At 38.6% G+C, this 17,844-nt stretch overlaps 1 protein-coding gene across 1 annotated transcript; it reads right to left on the bottom strand.

Annotated features, from left to right (window-relative positions):
- Nucleotides 1-4,181: 4,181 nt before the first annotated feature.
- Nucleotides 4,182-16,248, bottom strand: LOC113665761 (bone morphogenetic protein 1-like). Its single transcript, XM_089191897.1, has 8 exons — nucleotides 16,117-16,248; nucleotides 12,344-12,397; nucleotides 10,776-11,198; nucleotides 9,761-10,150; nucleotides 8,957-9,340; nucleotides 6,797-7,195; nucleotides 5,353-5,760; nucleotides 4,182-5,198 (listed from the first exon to the last, which is right to left on the bottom strand). The coding sequence occupies exons 1-8, from the start codon at nucleotides 16,136-16,138 to the stop codon at nucleotides 4,834-4,836; spliced, it is 2,445 nt and encodes an 814-aa protein (XP_089048023.1). The 5' UTR covers nucleotides 16,139-16,248; the 3' UTR covers nucleotides 4,182-4,833.
- Nucleotides 16,249-17,844: the final 1,596 nt, after the last annotated feature.

Consider the following 17,844-nt stretch of genomic DNA (forward strand, 5'->3'; position numbering starts at 1 on the left):
TCTCCATAATCATACAGGAGAGTACATTATCGATATTGTAAAGGGCTATGATTTGTCCATTAGTTTAAATAAGGCGGTGAGCAAGACCGGGAGCAGTTGTAGCACTCTTTTATATTACCAAGCCAGGAGGAAAAGGTTTCGTTGAGTTATTTTGTGGCGATTTTATAGCTAATATTTCTAAATTTCGAGACCATTACGCGACATCAATTTCACAATAAAACTTGGGCATGGAGAAAAGTTAATCGGTAGACTTAACTAATCATATTTCACGGTTGTTGAAACAAAAACTTACACTTCCCTTGTATCAACATCACCCAGATCCATTTCGGATAAAAAGTAATAATCTCTCTTCAAAATTGTTGTTTTGGACGTCGAACCAACCTTTCACATACATCTTTCCAGCGAGTTGCAATGTTTGCCTTGTGGCGATCCCAGAATATTTGCGCAAACACAAGGATCCGATTACTGGCAACTCTTCACACTCTTTTCCGGGGGTGTAACTCAGGGGGTGAGAGGTGAGAATAGGTGGTAGTGGGTAGGGGGGGGGGGGGGAGGAGTACAATGTGCGATTCACGTGAAGCAAACTCATATTCATCGCCCAGAATTCAGCGACATATCCAGGACTTTCATTGAGACGCTGGCGCTAAATTTAAAAGCTAATTAGAAAATGATTGTCAAACAATAAAGGAAAAGGGCTGAAAATGTCGAGGAAGGCTTACGTTCTCTTCGTTTACGGATAAACTACTTTTCAAATGCTTCTTTTACCATATGGCTTTTAAAGAAGAAAGTTCAATTGAATAGTGCATCATTCTCACTTTGTTCTTGCGCTTTCAGAAGAGGTCGCAAATTTGCCTTGAAAATTGACTATGTTAGCATCCTGCTTGTATGAGAAGTCGATCTCAGCGCACTTTCAGGCGTAATTTATCTTCACTCAATTGCTAGATTTCTCTTTTACCATATGGTTTTTTTATTTGACATTCTAGAAAGCGTCATAGAAATTTTCAAGGGATTCCAAACTTTGGAAGTAGTCGCAAAACGCGAATTTCGAAAACGTTTGCTAAGCATCGTAGTGTTCTATCCAAATTTGTCCTTTGGAGACCCCCACGAGAATACAAGTGACCTATTTTAATATCAAGGTATGTTAAGCTCCGCCTCCGCAAATAATCGCGCACACGCCGCCTAATTAGTATTGAAATTGAGGTGGTAACTAGACAATGCTTAAAAAACTGTAAAAGCTTTTAAGATATGATCGCTGAGATCGCTGCAGAAATATTCAGCAATCGTTACTATCCTATGGAAACCACACTCCTATTATTGTCGCAAGATAGACTCTAGTTCTATCTCGACGATCGTCGCACTCACAAGCCGGTTGTCGGAAGCATCGCTCATATTTTTCTCTACCCATTGAAGCGATTTTAACGAAGTAGATTCTTCATGATACTTTTTTTCTAAATTTTTCTTTTTTCTATTTTCTATTTTCATGATACTAATTTTTATAATTCCGATAACATTTTGAACAACGGGAGTCTGTCAGTCCATATAAGAATTCGCTGCAAACGAATTTGCTAAACGCTTTGTTAAGAGCGTGGCTATTGTTAATTATTGCTATTGTTCACTTCATGTCACCTTGGGATTTACTTTACGCATCCAACCGTTTGATTGACAGCAGCTGAAATCTGCAAAGAGACTCATGTATTCCCAAAGCTTTACCTGCTGACCAATCACAACCGACTAGTTCAGGATATGCAAATTATTATGCTGCCCGCTGGTTAAATGGGCACTGCAAGTACATGTCGCGAAAGACAATAGCATTCTGGGCGATGTGCTCGATACAGTGAGAACTTCAACTTTATTGACTGGTTAAAAGTAAAATAATCTAGGTTTGTATTGCTTTTTTGTGTTGAGACGTGTCAAGATCTTTCAAAGCGAGAATTTGCTTGGAGCAGGTTCATTACAGCCCCGACCAAACGATAAAACATTGTCACATACGCGTAAAAGTGTAAGATCGAAACAAAAAAAAACATAACTTGGACGCACAACATTGTAATTTTGTGGATTAACCAGGGTTAATAATTTGTCATACACCGGGGCTTTGGATGGTTTGTTAATGATACTAAGAGGTTAATGCCGCTATTGCCTGGATACAATTACTAATGTTGCTATTTTCTAGACAAAAGTTGTTCTCTTTAAGATATGAATCGCCAAATTATAAAAAAACTGTAACTGTAAACAAAATAAACTTCAAGAATAATTCATAAATTTACCACACTGGTTTTTCGAAAAACCATGCCCCTGGCTTCTTTACAGTAAATACTGGATTTATTCATTTAGCCATATGCTAACGTAGTATGAAATGGGTAAACAAGTTTTAAAAAATAGATGGATGCCCAGGGATGTTTCCTCCAGCTGGAAAAACAAACTGAGCATGGGCGCATGATCTTTAAGGATTGCAAAAAAAACAAACAAACAAATAAACAAACAAACAAACGCATAAAACGACCACAAAAGGGAAGTGAATGTATTTCAAAGAGAGAGTTTTATCACTTTCTTGATTATAGGTTAGATTGAAGCTATATTTTGCACATTTCACTTTTTCAATTACAACAAAGATGCCATTCTCCCTCTCTTTCGTCAAACTTAAGAAAATTCAAAGTAAAACATTACTAAAAATTATAAAAAAAATTAGCAGGAAAGTCTAATAGTTTTAAAACGAGTAAGAGCGTAACAAGCATAACTATGTGTTAAATCGTATATTAATTGCAAACGATTGAAATCTTTGCCATTGTTTGACAAAACCGCAATCTGAACTGTCTTGAAATAGGCTGATTCTTTTAGGTGAGGGCCGAAAGCTAGCGGTAGAAGTATATTTATTTAATGAAAACAATTCTCCTCTGGTGAATATTTAAGGCCCACTGCTCACGTAAAACCGCCGTTTGGCTAAAACTTCGTGTCATTCAATAACCGGCTCTTTAAGTTTAAAGAATAGTCTAAAATGATAACTTCGCACGGATTGAGTCACATTGTTTGTTTAGCAGTGGTTTCAGTTTTTTTTTGATAAAAAGCATTTCAAATATAAGACACTGAAGTTTGTTTTGGCAATTTCTTAGAATGTTCAAACTCTGTGCGATGTTGTCCGGTTCCATGTCATGGTCCTTTATGAGATGGCCTCCGATCGCCGATCCCGTTTGTGATTCTCAATGCGTTGATTTAAGTGCTGTCATGTGTATTCGACATAAAGTGCATCATACAGATCACACATGAAAAAAGAAAACAGATTAATGACACACAAGGAGCGGTTCCTCTTCCTTCAATCTGATCTCGTTCTTTATCTTTTGACTTGTCTAAACCGGGCTGATTTCGGTACTCATCTAGCAACTGAGATCTGCAAGTCGTCTTCTTTCCGAGTTTGCTGACTTCTCAGTGTTCCTTGTAGGTAGGGTAAACACGATTCTGGGAACTTCTTACTTCTCAGTCGCTTGAGCACGAGATGCATCTAATATCTTTAAATAAATAAAATGAAGGATGGTGGATTGCTTAAGTTTTTCCGGGTGGCGCAACCGAGAAGAGGTCTGGAAATAGTCAGAAATAGTTGCCGACGAGCACCGAGCCGTTATTAGCTTATTTTAAATATTTTTAACGGGCGCTGTTGAAAACAATTCCCAACCGTACATTCATACTTTCATCCATCTGCGTACTTTTCCATTTTAAGGAAAACTTTTTCCATGCCACCCCTTGTGAGTCAGCGATAGGTTGGTGTGACCTGTGTGATGCATATGATGCTGGCTTCGTCGAATACTCATGCCAAATCATTAAGAAACATAAAGTGTCGGCGATTGGAGACCAGCATAGTAAACGACGTGGCATGGAACCGGGTAACATCACGCGAAGTTTTAACATTTTAAGAAAGTGCGATAACAAACTTGACTGTCTTATTTTTGAAATGCTTTTTAACCACCGCTAAACAAACAGTGTGGCTCAAGCACCGGGAAATAATTTTTTACTTTTCTTGTACCTTATAAATATTTTGATTAGTTGTAATTATGCAATTTTAACACACCTTAATGCTTTTTGTATTCACATCCGTTTTTAATACCATTATATTTACACGACAGTTTTTCATAAAAATAACTTGTCATATTTTAATAGACCCTGATAAAGGAAAACGGAGAGGTCGAAACGTCTTTCTATTCATCGCCAGTTTTTATTGTGTATGAACAAGAATATGTCTTTTTCTTACTAAGGAACTCGTTATACCCGAATATTTGCATTGGAAACAGTGAAGGAAGCTGGTGGTTACAACTCTTCGGGCCGGTTATTTAAACAATGTTTAGCTGAGGTTTAACAAAACCGCGTTCTAAACTATCTTGGATTAAGCTGAATCTTTTATCTGCACATTCGATTTGTGACCAGCGTCGAGAGGGCCGAAAGGTAACAGTGAAGAGCATCTATTTCTTAAAACAACCCTCCTATAGAGATTACGTAAGGCCCTCTGATTGCATAAAACAGCGGTTTGGGTCAAACCTCGTGTAAATAACCGGCCCCTTGTGTTTCTCTTTACTTCTGTAACAGATTGAAAATAATACCACTATGCACTATGTACTTCAACTAGAATCTATTTTCTCTTCATCCGTTTGGTAAGTTTCGCATTTTTCCTCTTTAATTCATAATAACCAAAGTCTCTACAACTACTTTTTTAATTAGATGATATAACCTGACGAACCAACTCTATTGTCTCAATTGGAGGTTTTAATTCGCCGATCAGGACTGACGGAGAAATCGAAGGGATAGACAATCTGGCGAGCGCAAAACAGGGTTAAAATCGTCAAAGAAACGTCACGAATTCTCATGGGTAACGGATTCTTCAGCCGGTGTACTTTGCTGCCATGGATACGACTGTCCTGGAGGTGGAAACTGTGGAATCTGTTCCTTACCAGGGTAGGGTGGTGGCGATTCTAATGGGTATGGATAATCTGGGGGTGGCATATCTGCGTTTGTTGAAACTGGAGCGTAACTTACTTGAGGGGTTGTGGTGTCAACTGGATGAGACCGAGTACGGCGTGATACTGGAGCCATTGCAATTCTCTCCGCTGCCTCTCTGTTTCGCTTTCTACTTCGTTTAGCCAAGCAAACGAAAAGGGAAATCAGTGCAACAAACACTATTACAGTTACAATAATGGCTGTCATCAAAGCAGAAGACTCTAAAGAGAAAGAGAGAGACAAAAGTCAAACAAGCAGAGTTATCTGAAGCTAGGGATCGTTTCCACGAGGCTTTGCAAAGATAGTCGTGTTGATGGTGCATGGGATGTACTACAAAAAATTCAACCTCTAATTTTTAAAACAAAGGTAGACAACCTGAACTTGATACGGCCTTGAAGGTGGCTTTGAACCCTCTGTGTGGTTTTCTACCCGCATAATCCGGGTCAGAGTAGAACTGAACCCGCATATAACGATTACGGTGACTTGAACGAACGTTTTCGGGAATTGTAGTTCCACAGTATCTTCCCAAATATGTGCCAGAAAATGGCAATCCATCTTCAACTTCTACATAATCTCTGCAACCAGGATCCAACTGAAATCTCTCGAATATGAGTTCAACGCGTTGTCCCTCGGGTACAGTGATGAGCCACTCACAAAATAAACCCGGTGGGTAATAAGTCAACGGACTCTCTAGAACCCCTTCTGATCCGGTCAACTTCAAATCCTGGTTGTGGTCATTATCCGAGTAACACAACTCGTAGGAATTTACAGCTTTAGTTTTCGCTACGGAGTCAAATAAGGGAAAACAATCTTTAAGAAATTCCTTGAGGTGATCCCAAGGGGTAAGGAGTGGGGAGTTGGCTACGGAGAGATTCAGGTGCGGTTGTTCCACCGAGCCTATCAAAATCTGACAAGAAAATGTAAATGTTTATGGCATGATGGCGGCTAAAAGACATCGGAAAGCCATGCTTGACAAAATGAGACACCATTTTTAGAACATGATTTAACAAGTTGTGAATGCCTTACGTGAAGATCATCATAAGTTCGAAACCAGTTGAAATTGCGTCAGTTATCGCTCACTCTACCTGACTTTTAAGTTATCACTCAGAAGTTACATAGCATAAAAAATCACAACCAAATTCAATGGTCACAAAAATATCTCCAAATTTCATCGGTCTTCCCTCATTTTGCCCTGCTATTGGTCAAGGAATATGGCGCCTTTATCTAAACCAATCAGATGCAAAAGTAATGCCCAAGTTTGAGGTCGTTTACACAAGAATATATCGTTGACAAAGTATTTTTACTTTTACGTTGTTTCTGATTTGCTTTTGTGACTAAATGTACTTTGGTCTTGCAATCAGGAAACTCGATCCACGCCTATCCTGCTGTCGTACCCAGATAGGTCGTTCTTCTCTCCTCGACAAACCCTTTCACGAGTACGTCGGATTTACATGTATGTCTGTCTATCTGTCCGTCTGTCAGTCGGTTAGTCAGTCAGTAAAAAAGAAAGTAAGTACGTATGTAAAATACTTTATTTTGATGGGGAAGTACATAACAGTTTTGTTTTATTCACTCTGTTTCACTCGTGCTGATAACCTCTGAGGTATTGTCAAACAACACCCTGACAAATCAGTCGTGATGAAGGACGCTTTTCATGTTTGCCTTGAAATTGCCTTCTCTACGACCCAATTGTAAAATGTCTTGAGACAAAATTTCTTTAGCTGACTGGAAATGAGGGATGTTACCAATGAGTGGCAAGGTGTTTAAGGGGAGACACCGACTTCCCCGAAAACGAAGAAATAGGAATGCTTTCACTTACTTGTTGGTTCATGAAGCGCTGTAAATGTTGCTTTGAATCCCCTGAAAGATGATCTGATTGGACCAGACCTGAAAAGAACCATCATGTAACGACCGGTAGAGGAGATGTTATCGGGGGTACCGGAACCACACATTTTTCCTTCGCTCTTACCGTCGATGTAGTTTCCATCGACAACTTCTACATAATCTGCATTACATCCTCCATCATGACGCATTTGAAAGGTGTCAAAGCTGAGTTTCACAAAATACCCTTCTGGTACAGTTATGAGCCAATTACAGCTGGAGTGAGAGAGATACCCTTCTCCTCCCTCTGGGCTTTGAAGAGTTCCACTGTAACCAGATAATTTCAGGTTGTTGTTGTAAATGTTGCCCGGAAAACATCTCTGCTCGGAACTTCCGGCTGGGAAGAAAGATGTATCACACAATTTAACCCACCATTTTTCAGGGATGTGTTTGGCAGGTATCCGGTTAGATCGCTCCAACAAAAAGTTAGATCGCTCCATTAAATAAGTTACTTCGCTATCAACATTAGGTACTTAGCTCCATGTTGTAATGTGAGGTATTACTAAGCAATGATCTTTAAAGTTCATAGGTGATGATGTGTCTTGCGACGATTCGAGTACATTGTATTCACTCTGTCCTTCCGATTAGCCACCTATATATATATATATATATATATAGGTGGCTAGATGTATAGCGATGATGGAATAAATGATCGTGGTTACACTTCGTGAAGCCGTTACATGAATCTTTATTTGTTCTTTCTGCGTAGCTCGGATTTATTTCAAGCGCGCGCGAGCGATATTAATCGATTGTTAAGTAAGATATACACGTCATTTAATGAATTATCAATTTAGATAGCTTAGTTTTGCTACCCTTACCTTAGTTTTCTATATGAAGCGAAGTAACTTATGTTGGGAGCGAAGTAAGTTATTTGATGGAGCGATCTAACTTTCGAGTGGAGTGATCTAACTTTCGAGTGGAGTGATCTAACTAAGAGCGATCTAACCATGGTGCGATCTCACCGTAATTTGTTTGACAGGCTCTCTACAGAGTTTAAACTCTTTTGAGCTTTAACATACTCATATGAATACTAGGGCCCGACTGGCGACACAAAGGTGATAACGAAATATCATTTTTTTGACAAAGTGGTACAGCGTCGTCAGCGATTCAAGTTAATCAGCACATATTTGATAAATTCAAAGTAAAAAAGGGAATACAAAGATACTCTGGAAGCAGTCTTGGTCCAGGGCGATGGACTAAATTCAGGTATACTAGAAAACTTCGAAGCAACCAAGCTTAAAAAAAAATTTATATAAAATTATAAAATTTAACTGAAAGAAAGGTTCTATACCCCTACAAACTCAGCTACCTTATTAAACAATGTGTAATGGTTCGTACTAAGTAGGGACTCCTGTGGGCAGTACAATAATTATCTTTCAAAAGATTTACTTGAGCCCACTATGGACTATATACTATGCACTATATCTTATTTTACCACTGACACACACGCACTGCTGCCTCTAAGTCTTCTTGAAATGAATAATCTTCCACAGTAGCTCTCTCTCCCTCTCGGTATAGCTTTCCAGACAGTCGGGCACTCCCAACGAGAACAACTACTACTACTACTGAACGACTGAGTCCTTAGATACATTTACAGGGTATTCTAGGACATTTCCAAAGCTTGCAACACAACTGTTTTGGAAGTCTTACATCATAACTACATAACCTAATATATTGTTCTCGAAAGTTCCATGGTATGACAGTAGAAAGGTCATATATGCGTGTAAGCGTGACTAGGCATTCTAGAAATTTCTAGAAACGTATTTTTCTAGTCACTATCCATAACACCTTACCGTGCTAGTTTGCAATTCGAGCAAAAGAGTCTTTAGGAACACAAAGTGTTGGAGATGTCATGATCAGTGGTACTTCAAGCCTTTTCCCTTTCATTTTCCAATGATAGCTGACTCTGAACTTACCTATTTAAACCCAAAGTTGATGTGGAAGGCGCACCTAAGCACCAGGCAAGCGAGGATCAGCGATAAATCCAACTTTGCTCTTACTTTTTCACAACAAATTAAATACATTGAACAAGCTAACGAAAAAGCTTTACTCTTAAAAATCATTGGCCTGTTGATAAATAAAATCATAATGTACTTACGCGGATCCACAGTTTCAAAATGTGCTTTAAATCCAGTACTATACCAAGAGGCCAGACTAGAATGAAACTTTATCCGCATGTACCTCCCACTCGAATACACCGCTGACTCACTACTAAACAAGTTGTATCCGTGGTAAACAGCTACCTCTTCACTCGACGACTTACGCCCATCAAGTATTCGCACGTTGTCCTCCCGATTAAGATCAAATTTATCAAATGTTAGCTCCACTCTTTTGTTAGCAGGAGCGGAAATCACCCAAATACAGGTGACATTTTTCGGATAAGGAGTAGGATAGAATGGGGAGAAGAGGGTACCAGAGGAACCAGTGAGGCGAATACGCTCAACATTCCCTTCTGACGATTGGCATACTCCAAAGGCTTCCTCTGCAAATGAATGCAACAATAACAACGTTGCAGCTCGATCTCAGACATTTATTTGGAATCCTTGTTGATATTTATCAACCTCACCCTTCTTTATTCTGTTAGAGGTCTTTGGTGCTCCCCTCCAAGAAACAATTGATAAAGAGCTGACTGCTTCTATAATATATTTTTTCTTCTTCACCAAAATATGCAAGACATAGAAAAGTGACCCTTTTCACTGATCTTGATTTTATGAATAATGCCATCAGACTTCCCCCTAATCCCTGCAGTACATTTTCAACACCTGTAAGGCTTCAACAGTCAAATCCCGGAAAGACAAACTCCGCAAACTTATGCAAAAGGTAAACTTAAACAATCCCGTTTCTAAGCCCCTTAGGCCAACTGAGTTTCGGAGTAAACCCAAGAATGCCCAAATAACGTTACCTCTGACCACGGCTGAAAACTTTAAACTAAAACTGCCTGCTTCCAATGAATATTTTTCTTCCACAGAAAAATCAACAAACATGTAGCGTCCTGTGGAATAAATCACATCAGGATGGACCGTTCCGGTATATGATTTTCCAAGACGCTTTGATGTTGAATTGATACCATCATGAAAAGTGAGTTTATCATAATATTTTTGCAGATTGAAGTAATCAAATGTAACTTTCAATACGTATGCTCCACCAGTGGAAAGATCATCTGGTGCTTTAAGTATCCATCTGCACCTCCATGGCAACAAACTGGCAGGAGCCAAAAGTGGATAGCCTGGACTCGTCAGTGTCTTCTCATCTGATACAGAAGCAGTAAGTGCTTCACCGTAGTAAGGACAAACTAAAAAGTACAAATACAACGAATGGTTTGAACCCAGGAGTAACACTCTGGGCGAGAGAAGTCCTGAGAGGGACCATTGTTGATAATACTAACTGACGTTTCAGAGTGCAATGCTGTAACCCAATGAATGAAAGTCTCTGGAAAGCTGGTTCACTAACTTAGAACAGAATCACTCGCCAAATGTCAAGGACTACACCACAAACAAACTCAACAGAACGACCTAATATTACTTATAGAACGAAACTGACCAATCATATCAGCCTTACGCAATTTGAGTCTTACAGCCAATAAGACCACGGCAAAATCGATCAATCAGTTCACAAGAACCAGACTTATGAAACTCAACAGACAACAATTCTTTACTTGGTTCTAATGAGGGCTTCCGCTACGGTGGTGAAATCTCTCTAGAGAGAGGAGAAAACCACCCGAACATCAGCATGAAAGTAGGGCAAATAAAAGGAATTTTCCCTTAAGAAAAAGATCTCGTTTAAGAAAAAAATAAGGTGCTTTGAGAAGAAAAATTCTTGACTCAATATTTTGATCTTGATATAAAAAAAAACCAAAAAAACTGGCCTCCTTCATCCACAATGGCTTAATTTCCACGGTTGCACACTTGTTGACTTACTGAGTTTATTCTCTGCAGTGAAAGTAGCCTTAAACCCTTTGTGATAAGAGGAGGAGGAGAAATCTGATCTGAATCGCACCAGCATGTACCGACTTCTCGAGCGGATTATCCCTGGATTTGTCAGACCACACAACTTTCCACTACCCTTACTATCACTTCTGTTCCCTTCAAGTACCTCTACATAATCACCATAGCAATACCATAAAGGCGAACCACCAGCCACATAATCCATATCAAATAGATCAAAGCTGAGTTTTACAATGTTCCCTTCTGGTACAGTAATGAACCAATCACAGCTCATTTCTGGGTAATATTGAAAGTGATAAGGATCTCTTGGACTCTCAAACGTTCCATTAAGGCCACTTAATTTGAGGTTGTTGTTGTTAGTGTTCCCTGGCAAACATGTGTTGTTGGGACTTGCAGCTGTGAAGAGATCATGCACATTTCCTGTAAAGAACTTTATCTTTATAATGTGTTTTGTCCTTTTAAATTAGATCCACTTGAGATTTTGTGTATTTAAGGTCTTTTCAACTCAGGCATATGGGACCCATACAGTACCTTTACATACCAACAAGTTTCTATATCATCCCTTGAAGAAAAAATTAATAATATCAGTTTCTTCCTTCCCCATTCAAGCATACATCTCCAATACTTTTGAAATTCAATGCTTGCAATCCATATCACAAAATGACTTTAAGAAGCTTGGGGCAAAACTGAAAAACTGAAAAACCTAACAGGATGGTACAAAAACTCTATCATAGTAATTTTTCATTCGACAGACTCAACAGTAAATATGACCATACTATCACAGTGAAAATTAAAGAACAGGCAACCCTGGACAAAATTTGTCTTTTGGGTTTATTTAATAAACCCAAAAGACCTACTGCCTCCTGCACAACCAAAGAAGTTACAAAATAGCACTAACAAACCTACACAAACTCAGGCCTCAGCAGACCAGTTGCTGGTCATTAAAATAGGTCTAGAGCTCCTAACCTTTGTTCTAGAAAGACTAGCAGATTTCTGTTTTTATCTTATTCCTCTTACATCTAATAAGAGGTTAGAATGTAAAGAAGAGGGCATCCTTACAGAACCAGTGAGCTATAAACAAATCTTGAATTAAACACTCTCTTATATTCCATTATATTCATTACTATTCTTATCATTTATTCTCTGTTTTTAATATGAAGATACTCAGGCACTGACTGATATGTAAGGTAATAAGTATTATTAGTGGGGTTGATAACATAAATTGAACACCATAAAGAGTTTCAAAACTGATGTTTTGAGCATTAGCCCTCCATCAGGGTGTTAGCCCTTCACTTCGAGGAATGGGTAACAATCAAAATGTCAGCTTTCAAACTCTTTACCATGGCCAATTTATGTTATCAACTCAGATGATACCATGTTAAACTCTCCCACCAACCCAGCACCACAGTTTCTTTAGAAACTTATCCCCTTTATTCATGGACTGATATGTATCCTATAGTGCTGATACCAGAGTTCCACTTATTCATCACAGCTTTACTAGTAAATGCAACAATCAAATGAATTTAATTAATGTCACTTACTAGTATTTTGTGCAAATGTAGTCTTGATTGCTGCCCATGATAACAAGAACAGACCTGAATAGGTATGAAATAGAAATGCACTTTTAATCAGCAGCAACTAAAGAACAACTCTGCAATTAGATTGGCTACTAATATAGAACATACACTGTATGAACACATTAAATGCAATCAAGTTTTTGTTTCATTTTTACCCATTTACCAGACTAAGTATTTGTTATTTATTTTAAAGAGGATTCATTTGATAACAGAGTCTGCCTAAGTAGCATGGACACAAGGGCATATATAGCTGACACTCCTAACTCTCAATTTTTTTTAAATAAAAAACCAACAAACATCAGAACTCTGATCATAGAGCTCTTGTTGCCAAGGAAATTGCATCTTGTTCCCAACAAAGTTAAGTCATGATAATGGGATGGTCAATAAAATTTATTTGCAAAATAAGGAAATAACATAATTATTATTATTTTGTTTATGCACAAAAGTAGGGTATAAAATGGAGTTGGCCATACAGTAGGGTTATAAACTAAACAGGCTTATCAGTCATATACTTGTAAATACTATGCATACAGTTGAACCTGAATAAAGCAGCACTGTATTAAGCAGTCACCCAATATTAAGTGGTCGGTAGTCAAAGTCCCAGAATTCTTTTCCCTAAAACACCTCAATTTTCACCTCTAATAACTCTCTACCTCCCATGAGTGACTAAGAGAGAATTTCCCCTTACATCTGTACAATATCAAGCATAGAAGTGATCAGAATGAAATAAAATATAAATCAGGGGATTATTAGTTGATCCAATATCAAATTCTCCAAATTGACATCATAAGAATTGTAAAGCAGACCAGACAGCAAGGAGAATTACTAATGAGATCTTGGGAGTTAAAGGGTTAAACAGTCACTTCTATTAAGCAATCATAATCACCCTTAACTGAGTCCTAGCTGCTTGGCTGGATGTTCCCTTAAACCAGAACCAATCAAATAAAACTAAGAAAAAGCTTTCCAGTATATTTTGTCCATGTTTATCTCCAGAAATCAACGCCAGTAGTATTTGTGAGCAAGTTTCATACATCAAATAGTCACATGTGTCATAAAATGATGTTTTTTACAATACCCCTATTCTGTAGAACCTGTATAAAATGGTCAGCTTGCAGGAAGTGATCACCATGCCATACCCTGGGGGTGACTGCTAATAAGGGAATAACATGACTTTTTGAGGGAATATTGTTTATTTGTGCCCGCGTAGTGTCATTTGCGGCCCGAGCGCAAAATGACACTACAAGGGCGCAAATAAACAATATTCCCGAAAAAAGTCATGTCATTATCATTATTATCAATAAACAAGGCCAAATGATATCAAGAATGCGAGTTTTAATAATACAAGCTAAGTGAATGATGAATTCAAAGTCACTTCACAGCTCGAATACCAGTTAGAGTACTTGGTGTTAGTGGTTGGCCTTTTTCCGATTTAACTTCAGCATAGAATTTCCGCAGTAATTCATTTAGCTCAACCGGTGTTACACAATTGAAGTCAACTTTCAGCTTTCATTTGTTGCACCATTTCTCGAATTTTTTGATCCCCCACGAAGTGGCTCTCTTTGTATTTTCCGCTTGACCTTTTGCTTCTAATTTGTCCAAATCTTCTAGCTCCAAATCTGAGTTTTGACTGCTAATTTCTTCCATTACCTCAGTTTTCGCTCGAAGACGATTCGACGACTGAAAAAACTGCAGTTCAAAACCGGAGTTTCACAAATGAATGGTTTTCCCGCGTCAACACTAGGCTTACTCTAATTGGTTAAAATCCATCGGATGATGAAGCAAGAACCAATCAGCTGTAGGGCTGATAATGCATTAGCAGCCCGCTGTCAGTCTTTTGCGGCCCGCTGAGCGTGTGTTTTGAAGAGGCCGATTTTCTATTTGGCCGCATATATTGATAATAATACAGGTTTGACTTTAAAAGGAAATCACATAATTAGTAATTCATAGTAGAACTGTCAAGAATGAAAGTTGGGAACAGTCTTAAGTGACATAGGTAAATGATTTCCAAAACACTGTGCTTATGAAGATTTTTTATGTAACGTGTTACAACAGGTGTCATTAAAGCATCAGCTGTTTAACCATAATGGAACACTGACATTCTACAAATTATTACATAATAAGCTCAGTTATGCACACCTTCTGATTGATTCTCACCTATGATCTATTGGAGGACAGACATATAGATGACATCATCATTAAAACTTTTTTTAATTCTTTGTTATATAAAACAAAGATTCTAAGTTACCATGCGTCTTTTCAGTAATAGCTAGATCACAGCAGATGTCAAGATGTGGTAAGAAAATTAGTGACACACTCGGCTGCGCTTCATGTGCCACTTTTTTGATCTTACCACATTTTGACATCATCTGTGATCTGTTACTGAACAGACAAAGGGCAACTTGGAATCTATTTGTTAAATTAAGAGCAACTTAGGAATAATTAATCAATCAGGTGAAAGTAGTATAGGAAAATGGACTAAAAATGCATTACTATTATAATGAGTGGGTACTTGAGAGCACTGGATATTGGACCTTGAAATACATGAACTAGCTGCTGAGAGTGTCAAATTAAATTTGCATTCTCAGCTGAACACTCCACATGCTAAGCATTGTAATAAACCATTATAGTGTACTTAAACTGATCTGTCGAAAATTTTATTCCCTGTCTTCTTTAATGCAAGCCAAAAGCCTAAACTGTGTACTAAGATGATGCTGTTCTGTTTTCTTATGTTGCATGCGATGAACGATGGTTTTCAATATCTAAATTTAAATTTTCTAGCCTTTCGAATATTCGAAAAGCTAGAAAATTTGAATTTCATTAATGAAGATCTGAAAATGCAGCTCACGTGAAATGATCAACATCGTTTTCTTTGATATTAAACAAGACCTATACGGCGACTCATTCTCGTAGACGAGTGTCGGTCGTTTCGCAAACGATTCGTTTCGCCAACGGCCGTTTCGCCAACGGCCGTTTCGCCAACGTCTCTGGTCAGTTCACAAACTTGTGGATGTCAGTTCGCAAACGTTTAGAAGTCAGTTTGCAAACGTTTTAAACATTTATATGGGAAGAAGTCAGTTCACACACTTTGTAGATGTGAGATATCAACGTTTGAGCTTACAGACTAACTCTCCAGCATAAGTCATACAGTCTTGTGGTTGATTTTGCTCTATCACAGCGTTTGTGTTTTGCATGTACAGTAGCTGTAATCCGCAAATCAATCTACCGTTATGAAACAGGACTTACTGTTGTTGTGTTCTATCAGGAAGCTTTGCTCTTTAAGGGAAGGTCCACTCACTCTCAAGACACGGGATAAAAACTGTCCATTTGACTATGAAATATACTTTAGCGAGAAATAAGCGCTGAGATTTCACATCCAATAATTTACGCATACAACGTGTCAGTTATGTAGTATTCTGAATCATATAACTCATTAATCCCAGTTTGACATGTAATGTTTAAAGCGTTTGCGAACTGACTTCTAAACGTTCGCGAACTGACTTCTACACGTTTGCGAATTGAGCACAGACGTTTGCGAAACTACCGTTGGCGAAACGACCGGTCACCCTCGTAAACGAAGGCGTACAGTTGTGAATACATGAGTAAGTACATAAGTTGTATTCGTCTGAAAGTCAAATTCTAAAACCTCATGTCACGAAATAGTTCTCGCTAAAAATTATCACAATGTATGATGGAATAAAAATATAAGTCTTAACAGGAAACAAATAAAAAAAAATTACCTAATATTTCCACGAGGCGCATGATCTTCCGGTGGAAAACAAGTTATTTAGAGTCTGAACGAGGTTCCGGGCGAACAGAGCAGAATGTTTGTCACAAATCCTCACAGGCTTCAATCCATCCCGTGGGGGGATGAGCGAGGTGAGCGAAGATATCCTTCCCCCCCCCCCCCACCACAAAATAATAGCGACTGACATAGGCGTTCAACCGAGTCGTCTATCTAGTTCAAGGTTCATTTAGTTCAAAATAATTTAAGAACTCTAGAAATTTTCAGCAAGGTTAAAGGACTAATCGTGGAATGGGACATAACCCATGCGTCGGCTTGTTTTTCCTTGAGGCTTGTGGCAGGCCCACGGTAAGGTTTGCCAAGCGTTTCTCATCTTCGACAAACTCTTGAATTGTTTGACATTTTTCGTAGTTCAGCGATGAAAGAGTTGTCAGTAGTCGAATCCTTGTGTTTACGCAAAGTTTTTCCACGTAAAAATACACGAGAGGTTAGAGATCATCGCTTTTCGCCGCCATTTTATCATAAATGGATTCGGGTAATGTGGATACGAGGGAGGGGTACGGGTTTGTGTTATAAACCATGAAATATCCGATAAAATCTACCTATTAACCTCACCTTGCGTAAGGTTTATTATGAAATTGACTTCGAGCAATGGTCTCGAAATACCACAGAATTAACTTTAAACCTTTGAGAAATAACTCATAACAATCTTATTGTTGTATTGATGCGTGTACAGCCTGTTTTCGTACTAGTTAAAGTTTTCGATGAACAAATTACGTCATCAAAGGAGAGAAGTCGTTGTCAGCGGAAATGGAAATTGTTTTTACCCAGCCGTTGCTCTTCGGTGGAATGAAACAAGACATGAGAAACACGAGGAGATCAGTAGGTCGAGTTCCAGGTTGTTTCAGAAAAACTCAAAATCAGTGATTTCTTCGGGTGGTCTAACTGACTGGAAAAACTGGATCAAGTATCACTGGATCACCGGATCAAGGATCACCGGATCAAGGATCAAGGATCACCAGACCAAGGATCAAGGATCGGTTCAAAATGAATCAAATGAGTTAAATAAGTTAATAGGCATGGTTGATTGCTCATCTACGTGACGCAGTCAAGATCTCTCTCTGTTGACAGACAGGTGTTGTTTTTCTAGCCCTTCTCCCGCAGGCTTGAGTCGATTGTGCTCGTAAAACTGGCATATTATGCTCAAAATTTACGAAATTTAAGCCCGAGTTATGCTCGTTTCTCTAAATTATGCTCCTGGCATCAAAATTATGCTACTTGATTTTTAAGCAAAATAAAGGCAGAGCACCGGGGTAAACACAAAACAAACAGCAACTGATTACTTATCTGGTAACTGCAGCCCATTATTTTAATGAACCAATTATCAAACATTGTATCGTTGCATGTTTCCCCTGCATTTGTTCCTCAGAATCGATAAACATGCTGCTCATCATTTTTCAATCAATGGAGCTTCTTAAGTCAAAGCAAGGATGCAGAGTAATACGCTTATCAGCGTTTATTGCACTGAAGCATAACACAAGCCCGAACATAATCTCCTAGAGCATGGTCTTGCGAATCGTTGAAAGAGGAGTTAATTAATGAGACGTTGCCTGAAGAACTAAAAGTGTTCGACGAGGTGGACGCCATCTTTTATCTTGGATCCCAGTCAACTCGCTAGCGAGTCGCACGAGAAGGGCCTAAAACCAACAAACGTTAGAACGAC

This window comes from Pocillopora damicornis, chromosome 13 (assembly GCF_964200805.1).
Source record: "Pocillopora damicornis chromosome 13, jaPocDami1.2, whole genome shotgun sequence".
NCBI lineage: Eukaryota > Metazoa > Cnidaria > Anthozoa > Scleractinia > Pocilloporidae > Pocillopora > Pocillopora damicornis.

What these genes read in the sequence shown, in the direction of transcription:
- LOC113665761 (XM_089191897.1), bottom strand. Translation starts at nt 16,138, where the DNA reads ATGCGCCTCGTGGAAATATTAG. An exon ending in CACTGCAGAGAATAAACTCA is followed by an intron (nt 10,151 to 10,775) that starts GTAAGTCAACAA and finishes TGTACTTTTTAG; the next exon opens with TTTGTCCTTACTACGGTGAA. An exon ending in TTTTGAAACTGTGGATCCGC is followed by an intron (nt 7,196 to 8,956) that starts GTAAGTACATTA and finishes CTTTCTTCCCAG; the next exon opens with CCGGAAGTTCCGAGCAGAGA.